Raw genomic sequence first — 16,512 nt, 5'->3', positions numbered from 1 at the left:
AGGCGCCAAAAAATTCCTAAAAAAATCAGGGATATAGATTTTGTTGTGTTGATTCCAAAAATGTAGCAGGTTTATGCTTCTGGGGCAAAATTTAAAAATATACGCTTTGAAAATATATTTCTTTAAACTCCAAAAATTGCAATAATTCAGTGGGCGATTTTGGAAAAATGGTAGGAGTTATCGAAGAAGTGAGACCAAAACTATCTCCTGGAGGTCAAATATCTATAAGAAAATATCTTTCGTTAAGTTTCGAAAATTGTCGAAAATATGCTGAAATTTTTATTGAAAAATTTTGCTTTTGAAAAAGCCGAAAAATTCTTAAAAAATTCATGGATAGAGATTTCATCGTGCTGAGTCCAAAAATATAGCAGTTCAAGATTTTAAAAATAAGTCTAATGTTATTTTTTGTGAACAATTCGTTTGCCAAAAAAATTCAAGAAAATTGGAATCTATAAAATGTTTTTTTGTTAAATTCGAAAATTGTCGAAAGTTGGTCGAAAACTTCACTCAGTGGGATATTAAAAAATTTTGTGTTTAAGAAAGTCATCAAAAAATTTCCTCATGCTGATTCCAAAAACATACCGTGTTTAAAAATATTTGTTTTTTTTTTAATCCGAAAAATTGCAATATTTCTGGAAAAAATGGTTGGAGCTATCGAAGAAATGGGACCGAAACTAACATCTGGAGGTCAAAATTAATAAATAAATTAATGTCTTTGGTTAAATTTTGAAAATTGTCGAAAATTGGCCGAAATTTTCATTGACTTGGAGAACTAAAAATTGAACAATTTCGCTTTTGAAAAAGTCGGCAAAAAATTCTGCGATATCGATATTTGAAAACTGTAATAATTAAAGCTTTTTTTATAAACACTGCATATGAAAATTTGATCTCATTTATATCACAACAGTCTTATTCGGGCAAGTATTGGCCCCGTCCACCCACCCTTTATTTTCTTCGAAGATATGCAATTTATCAAAATCAGTCTTACTTTGGCAAGTACAAAAAAAAGGACTAGTAAAGTAAAAATTGGAAAAAATTTTGTTGAAAAAGTCTTAAAAAAATTCAGGGATAGAGATTTCGTCGTTGGTGAATCCAAAAATAGAACAGTTCGAGATTTTAAAAGTAAGCCTAATGTGATTTTTTTGCGAAAATTGGCCGAAAATTTTGTTTTTGAAAAAATCGCCAAAAAATTCTAAAAAAAAATCAGGGACATAGATTACGTCGTGCTGATTCCAAAAATATAGCATGTTTAAGCTCCTGGGTCAAGATTTAAAATTAAAAATACCTGATTTGAAAATATATTTTTTAGACACCAAAAACTGCAATAATTCAGTGGACGATTCTACAAAAATGGTAGACGCTTTCAAAGAAATGTGACTTAAAATAACTTTTGGAGGTGAAAATTTAAAAGAAAATGTCAAATTTTGCTTTTGAAAAAGCCGCCCAAAAATTCCCAAAAAAAATTTGGATCTTGATTTTTTCTTATTAAACCAAAAAATTGTAATATTTCAGTGGGCGCTAGCAGCTGTCCAAGAAATGAGGCCGACACCAACTTCTGGAGGTCGAAATCAATAAGAAAATATTTTTTGTTAAATTCCGAAAATTGTCAAAAATTGGCCTAAATTTGCAGAGCAAAGATATTGAAAAATATCGCTTTTGGAAAAGTCTACGGAAAATTCCCAAAAAATTATTTCCTCATGCTGATTCCAACAACATAACGTGTTTATACTCCCCGGCCAAGATTTAAAAATATTTGGCTTGAGAATATATTTTTTTTAAATCCAAAAAAATGGAATATTTCGTTGAGCGATTCTAAAAAAAAATGGTTAGAGCCATCGAAGAAATGAAACCGAAACTAACTTCTGGATTTCAAAATCTACAAGAAAATGTCTTTCGTTAAATTTCTAAAATTAGCCGAAAAATTATTAAAAAATTCGGGGATATAGATTTCGTCCTGCTGATTGCAAAAGTTTCTAGAGGAAGATTTAATAATATTCGGTTGAAAATTTTTATTTTTTTAAACCCAAAATATTGCAAAAATGCAGTGGGCGATTCTAGAAAAATGATAGGAGCTATCAAAATCAAAATTTGTACTAAAATATAGAATATTATTTTTTTCAATTTTGTCATTATTTGGAATCGACATCTTTGTCATTTTTTTTCTGCGATTGCTGATTGCTTATTAAAAAAACTAAATTGGACGAAGTCGTCTCTAGGGTGTATAATGTGTTGCCTATGCAAAAACTGTCAGGCGTGTACAGATAAACTGAACACCCTGTATATCTAAAACTGTATTCCTTTGAGAATGGATACAACAAATGACAACCAACTGGTCATCAAAACGCAACCATCTGTCTAAATCTCCACACCAAAATTTTGCCTCATTCTAATAACTAACCGATCTGGCAAGTTAAAAATAGAGATCACACGTCAGAACTAAATGGATTAGAACGTACACATCCATAATGAGGAAATGACGCATAAATGACACAATACTGTATAAAATTAATGATAATTATTCCCAAAAATACTGTTTTTATCACGAAATTGTGGCCCCACTTGACAATAAAACCAAATCGTCCGCCATAAAAACACCCCATTCGAAACTTAAAACAATTAACGCACAAATGGCACAATTCTGTATAAAATTAGAGATAATTATTCGAAAAATACTGTTTTTATCACTTGACAACAAAACCAAATCGTTCAACCTAAAAGTACCACATTCGAAATTTAAAACAATCACAAGACACCAAAATTAGCAAAAGTGTTAAACACAAAAAAAACCTATTGACATAACTGCACTAGATTTACCTTAGCGGTTTTCGCAAATTAACGTGAAACTCTCCGAACAAATATTTATCCATAACACGATGCGAAGTTGCGTCGGTTTCCCGACTGATAAAGGGCGCTCAAATTTACAATGTTGTTACAGTTATAATATTGATCGCACTGTATTCATTACGAAAACATGCTTTTGTTGGGCGGAAAAATTCGGCCGAGTTAATTTAACGATGTCACTTTTAACAGTAAATGAATAAATGCAACTAGAAAAGGCCGGGAAGTGTGTCAGGTTGGTTTCTTCACAGACAACCAGATGTTGTACCGTAAATTATGCGGTGGCTTTTCTCAAGATGTGTTTGTGCATACGGAACGAATTAAGAAATTGTTTAGTAGGAAGAGACGTCTCACTTTCTCAAGGATTTTTGGTGGAGGTGATTTTATTGGCGGCTGGAGTTAATGGAGACGTGTGGCATGGGTATTTAACGGCGTTTTGGAACTGCCCGTTTAATTGCGATTCTATTGTTCGACGTGGAGTAGGCGGACCGAGAAAACATTTTGCGCTATTAAATTATAACAGTAATAATAATAATCGTAAAATAATGATACCTAGGTGGCTTTTTTTACATTTCAAGGTTTCCATCGATAACAGTTTTTATTTACAAGTGACAAATGCTTAAAGAAATAAAAAAAACAGTCATTACATTATTTATGCATTACGTGACACACTTGGTTTGACTTTAGTGTAAAGTAATACGCAACAGTCAGACTTAAATTAGTTTTTTTTTTCCCTCATTTTTGTTTATGACGATAGTTTTCCAACGGTGTTTTTTTTTCACATTCAGATATAAATACTCAATCAACGGTATAATCGACAGTAATTAGTTAATTACACAAGAGCTATTCATTTAACCGAACAAATTTTTGTTTCTAAGTTTAACTTTTTCCTAGAGAGTCGTTTATAGGAAAGCAGAAGGCCCGCCCACCCACCCCCTCTTCATTCTGGTGACTACTCTTAATACTGTTAATTATTGACAATATTATTGTCTTATTGGAATTTTCAGTAAATCTGTTAACCCTTGGTGAGAAAACAAATAAATTGTTATTTTCCTTCTATAAATTATTCGATCTACACGTTAACTATATTTCAAGGGTTTTTTCTTTGTTTATTGAAAGTGATAATGATGTTTTTTTATCCGCCATATTACATATACAGCATACGTTAATGGCATGTCAGATAAAAATACAAAAAATAGAATATGTAATAAGGAAAATACAAAATACAAGTGTAAATAATCTAAACAAACAAAAATGTTTGACAATTTGTCATTAATTTTTAAATTCTCTAAATTTAAACTGTTATTTTTTTTTAAACAATAAATTTCGTCTTCTTTCTGCTGCAATAAATTTTCGTAGTACTTTCTTTTTACAAAATAATCACCGAAAAGAAGGTGGGTGGGTGGGCGGGCGGGCTTTATTATATGTCCTTCCGCAGAGTGAAAATGGTAATAACTGACAGAAACTAAGCTGTAAAAAAAGCCGCTAATAGTAACTTTTTTGTTGTACTATTTGTTATAAGATTTATTTTTTATTTCAATTAAAAAAAAATGAGAGAACGGGTGGGTGGGTGGGGCTAAGTTTAACTTTTTCCTAGAGAGTCGTTTATAGGCAAGCAGAAGACCCGCCCACACACCTCCTCTTCATTCTGGTGACTACTCTTAATACTGTTAATTATATTGACAATATTACTGTCTTATTAGAATTTTCAGTAAATCTGTTAACCGTTGGTGAGAAAACAGATACATTGTTATTTTCCTTCTATAAATTATTCGATCTATACGTTAACAATATTTCAAGGGTTTTTTCTTTGTTTATTTATATAACAATGATGTTTTTTTTTCCGCCATATACATATACAACATACGTTAATGGCATGTCAGATAAAAATATAAAAAATAGAATATATAATAAGGAAAATATAAAATACAAGTGTAAATAGTTTAAACAAACAAAAATGTTGGGACAGTTTGCCATTAATTTTTGATTCATCTAAATTTCAACTGTTAATTTTTCTTTTAAATAATCGATTTCGTCTTCTTTCTGTTGCAATTAATTTTAGTAGTTTAGTAGTTTTTTTATAAAATAATCACAGAAAAGAAGGTGGGTGGGTGGGCGGGCTTTATTATATGTCCTTCTGCAGAGTGAAAGTGGTAAGTATCTGACAGAGACTAGGCTGTAAAGAAAGCTGCTAATCGTAACTTTTTTGCTCTACTATTTGTTATAAGATTTATTTCTTATTTCAATAAAAAAAATGAGAGAACGGGTGGGTGGGCGGGGCGAAGTTTAACTTTTTCCTAGAGAGTCGTTTATAGGCAGGCAGAAGGCCCGCCCACCCACCCCCTCTTCATTCTGGTGACTACCCTTAATACTGTTAATTATTGACAATATTATTGTCTTATTACAATTTTCAGTAAATCTGTTAACCGTTGGTGAGAAAACAGATAAATTGTTATTTTCCTTCTAGAAATTATTCGATCTACACATTAACTATATTTCAAGAGTTTTTTCTTTGTGTATTTATAGTGATAATGGTGTTTTTTATCCGCTATATTACATATACAACATACGTTAATGGCATGTCAGATAAAAATACAAAAAATAGAATATGTAATAAGGAAAATATAAAATACAAGTGTAAATAGTCTAAACAAACAAAAATTTTGGACAGTTTGTGATTAATTTTTAAATTCTCTAAATTTAAACTGTTCATTTTTTTGTTAAACAATAAATTTCCTCTTCTTTCTGCTCCAATAATTTTTCGTAGTACCTTCTTTTTACAAAATTAATCACCGAAAAGAGGGTGGGTGTGCGGGCGAGCTTATTATATGTCCTTCTGCAGAGTGAAAGTGGTAAGTAACTGACAGAGACTAGGCTGTAAAAAAAGCTGCTAATCGTAACTTTTTTGTTGTACTATTTGTTATAAGATTTATTTCTTATTTCAATTAAAAGAAAAATGAGAGAACGGGTGGGTGGGCGGGGTTAAGTTTAACTTTTTCCTAGAGAGTCGTTTATAGGCAAGCAGAAGGCCCGCCCACTCACCCCCTCTTCATTCTGGTGACTACTCTCAATACTGTTAATTATTGACAATATTATTGTCTTATTAGAATTTTCAATAAATTTGTTAACCGTTGAAGACAAAACAGAGAAATTCTTATTTTCCTTCAATAAATTATGCGATCTACACGTTAACTATATTTCAAGGTTTTTTCTTTATTTATTTATAGTGATAATGATGTTTTTCAATCCGCCATATTACACATACAACATACGTTAATGGCATTTCAAATAAAAATACAAAAAATACAATATGTAATAAGGAAAATATAGAATACAAGTGCGAATAGTTTAAACAAACAAAAATTTTGGACAGTTTGACATTAATTTTTTAATTCTCTAAATTTAAACTCTTCATTTTTTTGTTAAACAATAAATTTCGTCTTTTTTCTGCTGCAATAAATTTTCGTAGTACTTTCTTTTTATAAAATAATCATCGAAAAGCAGATGGGTGGGTGGGCGGGCGGGCTTTATTATATGTCCTTCTGCAGAGTGAAAGTGGTAAGTAACTGACAGAAACTAGGCAGTAAAAAAGCTGCTAATAGTAACTTTTTTGTTGTACTATTGGTTATAAGATTTATTTCTTATTTCAATTAAAAAAAATGAGAGAACGGGTGGGTGCGCGGGGCTAAGTTTAACTTTTTCCTAGAAAGTCGTTTACAGGCAAGCAGAAAGCCCGCCCACCCACCCCCTCTTCATTTTGATGACTACTCTTAATACTGTTAATTACTGACACTAATATTGTCTTATTAGAATTTTCAGTAAATCAGTTAACCGTTGGTGAGAAAACAGATAAATTGTTATTTTCCTTCTATAAGTTATTCGATCTACACGTTAACTATATTTCAAGGGTTTTTTTTTTCTTTGTTTATTTATAGTGATAATGATGTTTTTTATCCGCCATACTACATATACAACATGCGTTAATGGCATGTCAGATAAAAATACAAAAAATAGAATATGTAATAAGGAAAATACAAAATACAAGTGTAAATATTCTAAACAAACAAAAATTTTGGACAGTGTGTCATCAATTTTTAAATTATCTAAATTTAAACTGTTATTTTTTTTGTTAAACAATAAATTTCGTCTTCTTTCTGCTGCAATAAATTTTCGTACCACTTTCTTTTTACAAAATAATCACCGAAAAGAAGGTGGGTGGGAGGGCGGGCGGGCTTTATTATATGTTCTCCTGCAAAGTGAAAGTGGTAAGTAACTGACACAGACTAGGCTGTAAAAAAAGCTGCTAAACGTAACTTTTTGTTGTACTATTTGTTATAAGATTTATTTCTTATTTCAATAAAAAAATGAGAGAACGGGTGGGTGGGCGGGGCTAAGTTTAACTTTTTCCTAGAGAGTCGTTTATAGGAAAACAGAAGGCCCGCCCACCAACCCTCTCTTCATTCTGGTGACTACTCTTAATACTGTTAATTATTGACAATATTACTGTCTTATTAGAATTTTCAGTAAATCTGTTAACAGTTGGTGAGAAAACAGATAAATTGTTATTTTCCTTCTATAAATTATTCGATCTACACCTTAACTATTTTCAAGGGTTTTTTCTTGGTTTATTTATAGTGATAATGATGTTTTTTTTATCCGCCATATTACATATACAACATACGTTAATGCCATGTCAGATAAAAATACAAAAAATAGAATATGTAATAAGGAAAATATAAAATACAAGTGTAAATAGCATAAACAAACAAAAATTTTGGACAGTTTGTCATTAATTTTTAAATTCCCTAAATTTAAACTGTTCTTTTTTTTGTTAAACAATAAATTTCGTCTTCTTTCTGCTGCAATAAATTTTCGTAGTACTTTCTTTTTACAAAATAATCACCGAAAAGAAGGCGGGTGGGCTGGCGGGCGGGCTTTATATGTCCTTGTGCAGAGTGAAAGTAACTTTGATTTTTTCGTAGACACGCTTTTATAGGCAAGCAATACGTATTTTATTTTATATCCAAAGTACTGGATGGTTTTCCCAAAGTTATTATTTACATTCCCTAACTTCTCACTCGAGATTTTCAAAATAGTACATTATCAACACTTAAAACTAACTTTAAATATTGATCTCTCTTAAGAGAGCACTTTGGAAAATTCTATCGGTTAAAACCTACACTTTCACATCTTATCCCAAAGTGACATTTTCACTCGCATTAAAACATGAGATGAAATAGATTCTATGGTTTGTCTTATTTTATTTTCCAAACGTTGTACTTGTCAGGGCAGGTCAAGGAACAAACAATCACAACGTCCAACGTCTAGACGATTTTTTTTTTTACATATGCGCAAGAACAATTCCATTATTTTTTTTCTTAACTCACATTCGTCAGCAAAGTTGTAGTTCTTCGTAGGCAGTGACCTGTATACTTATCCGTATTTTTCAAACGCTGGAATGTTGTAACAGTGCAAGAAACGGGTTTTTCCCAATATCTGTGCAGTTGTATTCATTACTGTAATTCAAGAAGATTCTCTCATATTACAACCTTGCGGTTGTAACGATGTATCTTCTCTTTACAGTTTCAAGCACCTCATTTCTTCCTGATTAAGTACGAGTATAATTGTAAAAAATTATTTCTTGTCAGTTTTCATTTCAGGAACATTTACAGCATGGCCTCTATCCTATATTATTTGATTAAGTAATGTAATCGACAAATCTTGTCATCCACGATCACCAAATACACTAAACAGAACAACCTTGACTATCAATAATATTTTATTCGAACTCGAAATTCATGAATGAAATTTAACACCTGTTCTTTGGTTACGACTTTCAACTTTTCCGCTTCGTATCCCTTAGATATTCCCCCAACTTGGAATATTTTCCAGTATAGACATTGATGAAGCTTAAAGTCCGCCACATGTTAATAATTAAATAGGAGTAATAACTAAAATTACTTTTGTTAATTAACGCGTCTTATTAATTGTTGCACTCACTAACAATGCTAAAGTGGCGATTATTAAACATGCACTGCGCAAATGATTTTATATTTTAAATAAAGTGGACTTTTTTCAACATCAATTAAATCAGTAACTTTAATTTTATTATTTTTCGTTACTGTCTTACGATATTTATCTTTTTTGTTTTTTAGTTCATTCCAAGTAATACGACTTGACGCAGACAAATCTTAAAAAACTTTTGTTAATATTTAAATAAGTCGAGAAAGATTATTTTCGCAATTTTATTATTTTTGTAAGAAAACGTTCAAATATTTGAGATTCACGACACCTTGAAGCCATAAATTAGTTTTCTAAGAACTCCTACAATTGGCTATTTTATACTTTTTCAGCGTATTTTGTCGAAGCATGCTCACACTAATTTTAAGTTCATGGGTATTTAACGATACAATATTATGGAACAATGTAAACTTATAATCACACACGTACAATATTTAACCAAACTAATATTTATGGAACGTAATGTATATATTTTAGCTTATGTCATGCAAGAAACGACGTTTGTATTAATGTCAACAGTCCTTAGTCAGATTATCGGAAAAGCGATGCTTATCTTAATAATATTATTAGAGTACAACTTGTTGAAGATATGCAAATGTTAGCTGTTTTTTTATTAATATTAAAATTAAGTTGTTTTTGTCATGTTTCTTTTCCTTTGGCGTCAATCAATAAGTGGTAGTGTTGCCTTTCTATTATATTTGTGGTGTTTTTTAAACCGAAATGTCAAAAAAAAATCATGCTATAAGTATATATATACAGTAATAAGGAGTATAAAAACCCGATTTGAATATAGGTTGTTGGAGATTATTATTATTTCTGACCGATACATCGTTTTTATTGTTATCGTAGTAGGTGGATATTACTTCTGTAGTGTACGCAAAACTGATGCCGTTTAATATGTAGGTTGTCCGTAATGCAGCCATAATAAATTAATAAAATTGTCTAATTTTCCGTGCTTGCAACAATGACAGACAATGATATTACTGTATTGTATTAAAAAGCAAAACATTCAAAATTAGGCCGTTGATTGTTTTGTGATAACTCTGTGTGTACATTATTTATTTAAAATTTCACTACAAAAATTGGTAGAATGTTATTTCGGCAGAACTTCCCTCACTTGGTGCGTTTCAACAAATCCCGTTTCTTTGAAAGTATACAACATTTTTGTGATTTTAATAACACTTCCGCAGCTTTTTTACTTGAATTTTTCAGTTTTTCAATTTTCGAAATTTTGAATTTTACAATTTATAATTTTTCGTTTTGGTTTATTATTTTCTTAATTTTTTCAGTTTTTCAATGGTCCGATTTTATAATTTTTTGCTTTTTCAATTTCAAAATGTTTTCCTTCAATTTTACGAAATGCAACTTGTCGAAGTTTCATTTTAAAATTTTTCAGTTTTTGGATATTCCAACTTTTGGATATTTCAGTTTCTAATTTTTCAATTTTCGAATCTTTGATTTTTCATTTCTTAAAATTTTCGATTTTTCAATGTATCGATTTTATAATTTTTGATTTCTTCAATTTCAATTTTTAAACTTTCAGTTTCAATTGTTCATTTTTTTTTGTTTCTTCAATTTTAGGTTTGCAACTATTTAAAGTTTTAATTTTAACATTTTCACTTTTTCGATTATCCAGCTTTTGGATAATTCAATTTTGAATTTTTCAATTTTTCATATTTTTTTTATTTGCAATTTTTCGAGATTTTTAAAGTTTAAATTTTTCAGTTTTTCAATTTTCCAACTTTTGAATTTTTCAATTTATAATTTTTCGCTTTGGTATTTATTTTCGTTATTTTTTCAATTTTTCGATCTTCCAATCTCCTGATTTTATCATTTTTTGCTTTTTCAATTTCAATTTTTTCAACTTAAGGATTCTTCAATTTTTCGATTTGCAATTTTTTAATCTATCGTTTTTTTCATTCTTCAGTTTTACGACATGCAACTTTTAGAATTTTCATTTTTAAATTTTTCATTTCCCTAAATTTTCGATTTTTCAATGTTCTATTTTATAATTTTCTTCAATTCCAATTTTTTTAATTTTCCGTGTCCCCAATTTTTATTTTTTTTTTGTTTCTTCAGTTTTACTATCTACAATTCTTTGAGTTTTGATTTTAAAATTTTTCAGTTTTTCCATTATGCAACTTTTGAATGTGTCGATTTTTAGATTTTGCAAATTTTTAATTTGCAATTTCACGAGTTTTCAATTTTTAATTTTTCAATTTTTGGATTTTTTAATTTTTCATTTCCTCAATTTTTCGTTTCGGTTTCTATTTTCTTTATATTTTTAATTTTTCGATTTTCCAAAGTTCTATATAAGTTAATCTTTTTTTTCAATGTGAAATTTTTAAATTTTTCCATCTTCGTCCATCGTTTTTTCAATTTTAGGATTTCAGAATTTTTCCATTTGTCAATTAATGTATTTTAAATCTTTTATTTTCCAGCTTTTCTACATTTAATTTTTTCATTTTATGAATCTTTCAATGTTACAGTTTTTCGACTTTATAATTTTGACGATTCTATAATTTTTCGATCTTTCAATTTTTGGGTTTTCTAATTTTTAAGTTTCTCGATTCTTAGTTCTTCAATGTTTCGATTTTTTGTTTCTTCAGTTCTTCGATTTGCGATTATCGACTTTGCAGTTTTCGTTTTTTCAGTTTTTCGATTTTTAATTTTTTTTTATTTTGTTTTTCGATTTTTCAATTTTGAGAATCAAAAAAAGTGGAAAAATTGCAAAATTGTAAAACTGAAAAAAAATGGAAAACGGAAAAAGTATAAAATGAAAGTGTTGAAAAATTTAAAAACTGGAAATCATGAAATTGAAAAACTAAACAAACGAAAAATTGAAAAATGATCTTTCGAAATATTGTAAAATCGAAATACTGAAAATTAAAGAAATCGGATAATTGAGAAATCCAAAAATTGCAAAAGTGAAAAAAATGTAAAATTGTGATATAAAATTGGGAAAATGAAAATTAAAATACCGAGAAAATGAAAAATAAAAATCAAGAACTTGAAAAATTATGGAAACGAAAAAATTAAAAAATCGAAAGATGAAAAACTAATAAGCTGATAAACCGAAAAAGTGCAAAATCGAAAAATTTAAAAATTCGAAAATCGAGGAATCGAAATATCGTAGATTGAAATTTTGAAAAATTGAATAAACGAAAAATTGTAAAAGTGAATGAGACAAGTAAGGAATAAACGAAAAATTGTGTTATAAAATCGAGAAAATGCAAATTAAAACACCGGGAAAATGAAAAACAAAATTCAAGAACTTGAAAAATTAAGGAAGCGAAAAATTGAAAAATCGAAAGATGAAAAACTGATAAGCTTAAAAATCGAAAGTTCAAAATTTTTAACGCAATATTGATAAATCGAAATATTGAAAATAAAAAAAAATGGTAAAATCGAGAAATCCAAAAATTGCAAAACTGAAAAATTTTAAAATGGGAAAATCTGGGAATGGAAAAAAAAACTTGAAAAATTGAAGAAACTAAAATTTATAAAATCAAAAGAAACATGGAAAAAAGTAAGGAATAAATGAAAAACTGTGATATAAAATCGAGAAAATGAAAATTAAAACACCGGGAAAATGCAAATACAAACCAAGAATTTGAAAAATTTAGGAAAAGAAAAACTGAAAAAAAAGTGCAAAATCGAAAAACGCAATAATGGTAAATCGAAATATTGAAAATAAAAAAAACTGTAAAATTGGACAGTTATGAAATCCAAAAATTGCAAAACTGAAAAATATAAACATTGGAAAACCGAGGAATCAAAAAATCAAAGATTGAAAATTTGAAACATTGAATAAACGAAAAATTAAAAAACTGGGAAAATGAAAAATAAAAATCCAAGAACTTGAAAAATTAAGGAAACGAAAAAATGAAAAATCTAAAAATTAAAAATTGAGAAACTGAAAAATTGTAATATCCAAAAACTGCAAATTGTAAAATAGAAAAACATAAAACGGAAAATCGGATAATTGAAAAATCCAAAAATTGCAAAAACGAAAAATTTAAAAATCGGAAAATCGAGGAATTGAAAAATTTAAGATTAAAATTTTGAAAAATTGAATAAACGAAAAATTCATAAAAAATTGAGAATGTAAAAATTAAAACACCGGGAAAATGAAAATTAAAAATTAAGAACTTGAAAAATTAAGGAAACGAAAAATTGAAAATTCGAAAAATTAAAAAAACGAAAGATGAAAAACTGATAAACTGAAAAATTGAAAAAGTGCAAAATCGACAAACGCAACATTGATAGATAGAAATATTGAAAATAAAAAAAATAGTAAAATCGGATAATGAGAAATCCAAAAACTGAAAAACTGAAAAATTTAAAAATTGGAAAATCGAGGAATCGAAAAATCATAGATTGAAAGTTTGAATGATTGAATTATAAAAACGAAAGAAACATTGAAAAATTAAGGAATAAATAAAAAATAAAAATTAAGAACGTGAAAAATTAAGGAAACGAAAAATTGCAAAATCGAAATATTGAAAATAAAAAAAATCGTAAAATTGGATAGTTGTGAAATCCAAAAATTGCAAAGCTGAAAAATATAGATATTGAAAAATCGAGGAATCGAAAAATAGAAGATTGAAAATTTGAAAAATTGAACAAACGAAAAATTAAAAAAAAAAACACAAAGAAACAAATAGAGAAAACGAAAATTAAAACACCGGGAAAATGAGGAATAAAAACTTGAAAAATTGAGGAAACGAAAAAATGAAAAACTAAAAATTGAAAAGAAGAAATCCGAAAATCGGATAATTAAAAATCCAAAAATCGCAAAATTGAAAAATTTAAAAATTGGAAAACGAGGAATCTAAAAATCATAGACTGAAAAATTGAATAAACGACAAATTACAAAAACGAAAGAAACATTGAAAAATGTAAGGAATAATCGAAATCGAAAAACGCAATATTGATAAATCGAAATATTGAAAATCAAAAAAATCGTACAATTGGATAATTGAAAAATCCAAAAATTATTGCAAAATTGAAAAAAGTAAGAAATAAATGAAAAATTGAGAAACTGAAAAATCGAAAATTGCAAAATTGAAAAACTGCAAATTGAAAAATTGAAAAAATTAAAGTGGAAAAAAACGAAATGTTCTGAGAACGAAACACTGAAAAATGGAAAAATTGAAATATGAAAGAAAATGACAAAATGAAAAATTGTGATACCAAAAAATCGGTCGAAGGTAAAAAAATAATGCTGTTATATAGTTGATTTTTTTTTTAATTTTGATGTCTACAATAAAAACTGAGCACGGATGCGAAGGAGTATTTTATTTGATAAAACTGGAATAATATTTAGTAATGGAATTTTTGGATATGAGGTCATATCTTGCTGAATGTTTCCAAATTTTCATTTTTTGTGAAATAAACAATATAATTTTTTCAACATTCTCATGAGCCATCCCTGTCCCTTTCGTAAGGGCAAGTGCATAGGGTGCACAAACAAACAAGTGTGTTTTCGTAACATAATGCGTTCGAATTATAGACGGTGCCGGAGTATGGGTGATTAAAGAATGTAAAATATGTATTTTCATTAAAAAACTTGGATGTCGTAGATTTATATTTGTTTTAATTACTTATTTCTGCTTTTCTGTTTATTAATAACGACGATATTTACAAAAAAAACTTCACCACAATCTTCTCATCGTCCAACATCCACTCACTTTCCCAACATCAATTCCAAACACATCTCCTAAAATCCTCCAGCACTGTATAACCCAATACATAAGAAATTACTTTTCAATTGAAAAACTTTTTTAATTTAATGCTAACGCCGACGTATCTTCCAATAAACGAACGCATCCGTATCTACCTGCCGCGAAAAAGCCCACGATCCGCGTCCCGGAATTATTGATAACAAAATATCTGCGTTCACAGGAAGCGCCGCTTAAACAGCGGCGTGAACAACAAACATCTAACAACCGCTTTCGCGAATAAATCATTCATTGCAATTTCACACAACTTCAAAATTCATCCAGAGAATGAGAACAATCCGCTTGGAATGAGAATTTCTGAGCAGAGAACCAACTCCTCGATAGTCGCGTGCTGCATGCGTGTTTAGATATTTTAATGATAGCATCTCGTTAATAAAACGTCAACTTCACGGCGAATTCGACTATAGACGCGAAGGCGCCGGGTGCCGTGACCGGGATATGTTTTCATGCGGCACACAACATAAACCAATCGATTAGTCAACAACAAATTATTTGATCCTCATTAAGTCTGACTTGAATGGGACTTGTTTTAGCGATTAATTATTCAGTGACGGATTGTTTATGCTTGAACTTGAACTACATGTAAGTCAATGTGTACTTACTAAAGCTTCTAAGTTGGTCATCCTCTTGCACAATTCGACCAACCTCTGAGTCCCCAACATGTTGATCGTAACCGATAGTTTGAGTTTTTCGTCGAATTTAATTGTAGCGGCGCTATGGAACACAATGTTGACTGTGCGAGCCAACGTTAACCTGTCGTTGGGACTTATTGCCAATTCTGGTTGAGTGATGTCACCTTCGATTGGCAGCACCTTGTGCAAATCGGTCGGCCGACTCTTCCTTATTGGATCGAAGAGCTGAAAATAACAAGTTTTCTGCGTCAGCACGGTTGGATGCAAACGTGGTAAATTGTTATTATCCCCGCAACATCGAAAAAATCAATATACTACACTATACTCGAATTAAACGAAATGTTCGCTGCTGCGGGGGTAATAACGTGCTCGTATATATATTTATTGTTTTGGTGTGTTTCGATTTGAGTTTCACGAATTTTCAATTTTTCGTTACGATTTTTTATTTTCTTTATTTTTTCGATTGTTCAATTTTTCAATGTTTCGATTTTATATTTTTCTTTTTAAATTTTTTCAGTTTTCCGTTTCTTCAATTTTGTAATTCAGATTTTCACTGTTTTGATTTCAGTTTTTCTTTTTTTCGATGTGAAATTTTTCAATTTTTGGATTTTTCAATTTCTGTAAAATTGAAAAATCAAAAATGAAAAAAGGAACGCGTATAGAATAAAGATTTTGAAAAATTCTGGAGTTTTCAAATTTTCGGATTTTCACTGTTCTGATTTTATATTCCTTTTTTTCGATGTGAAATTTTTTAATTTTTGGAATTTTCAGTCTATTGATTTGCAATTTTTCGAGATTTCAAATTAAAATTTTGCATTTCAATTTTCCAATTAGAGTTTCTCGAGTTTCAATTTTTGGATTTGTAATTTCTCAATGTTTCGATTTTATATTTTTCCGTTTTTCAATTTAAATTTTTACAGTTTTGCAATTCTTCGATTTTTCAGTTTTTCAATTATTCAACTTTTCGAATAAAAATGGAAAAATTGCAAAATTGTAAAACTGAAATATCAAAAAATTAAAAAATTAGAACAAAATGATAACTTTGAAAAATTCACGAGTTTTAAATTTTTCGAATTTTCACTGTCCTGATTCACAATTTTTCTTTATGTGAAATTTTTCAATTTTTGGTTTTTCAATTTTTAGATTTTTTAATTTTTCAGTTTATTCAATTTCTCGGATTATTATCACTGTTCTGATTTTATAATTTTTCTCTCTTTATTTTTGATGTGAAATTTTTGAACTTTCGGATGTATCAGTTTTTCAATAGGCAATTTTTC

The 16,512-nt window shown here is 29.0% G+C and overlaps 1 protein-coding gene across 9 annotated transcripts in view; it reads right to left on the bottom strand.

The window, feature by feature from the left end:
• LOC135139104 (putative fatty acyl-CoA reductase CG5065) overlaps positions 1 to 16,512 on the bottom strand; it is a 90,870-nt gene that overhangs the window by 5,137 nt on the left and 69,221 nt on the right. For all 9 annotated transcript variants that reach the window (XM_064069195.1, XM_064069199.1, XM_064069198.1 and 6 more), the window contains exon 3: positions 15,206 to 15,460. In XM_064069195.1, coding sequence (XP_063925265.1) covers positions 15,206 to 15,460 — 255 coding nt within the window. The remainder of the gene's footprint in view (positions 1 to 15,205; positions 15,461 to 16,512) is intronic.

Source organism: Zophobas morio, unplaced genomic scaffold, assembly GCF_036711695.1.
Source record: "Zophobas morio isolate AGI-343-1 ecotype UQ-CSIRO unplaced genomic scaffold, CSIRO_AGI_Zmor_V1 ptg000030l, whole genome shotgun sequence".
Taxonomy (NCBI): Eukaryota; Metazoa; Arthropoda; class Insecta; order Coleoptera; family Tenebrionidae; genus Zophobas; species Zophobas morio.
This window is presented reverse-complemented; position numbering and strand designations above follow the sequence as displayed.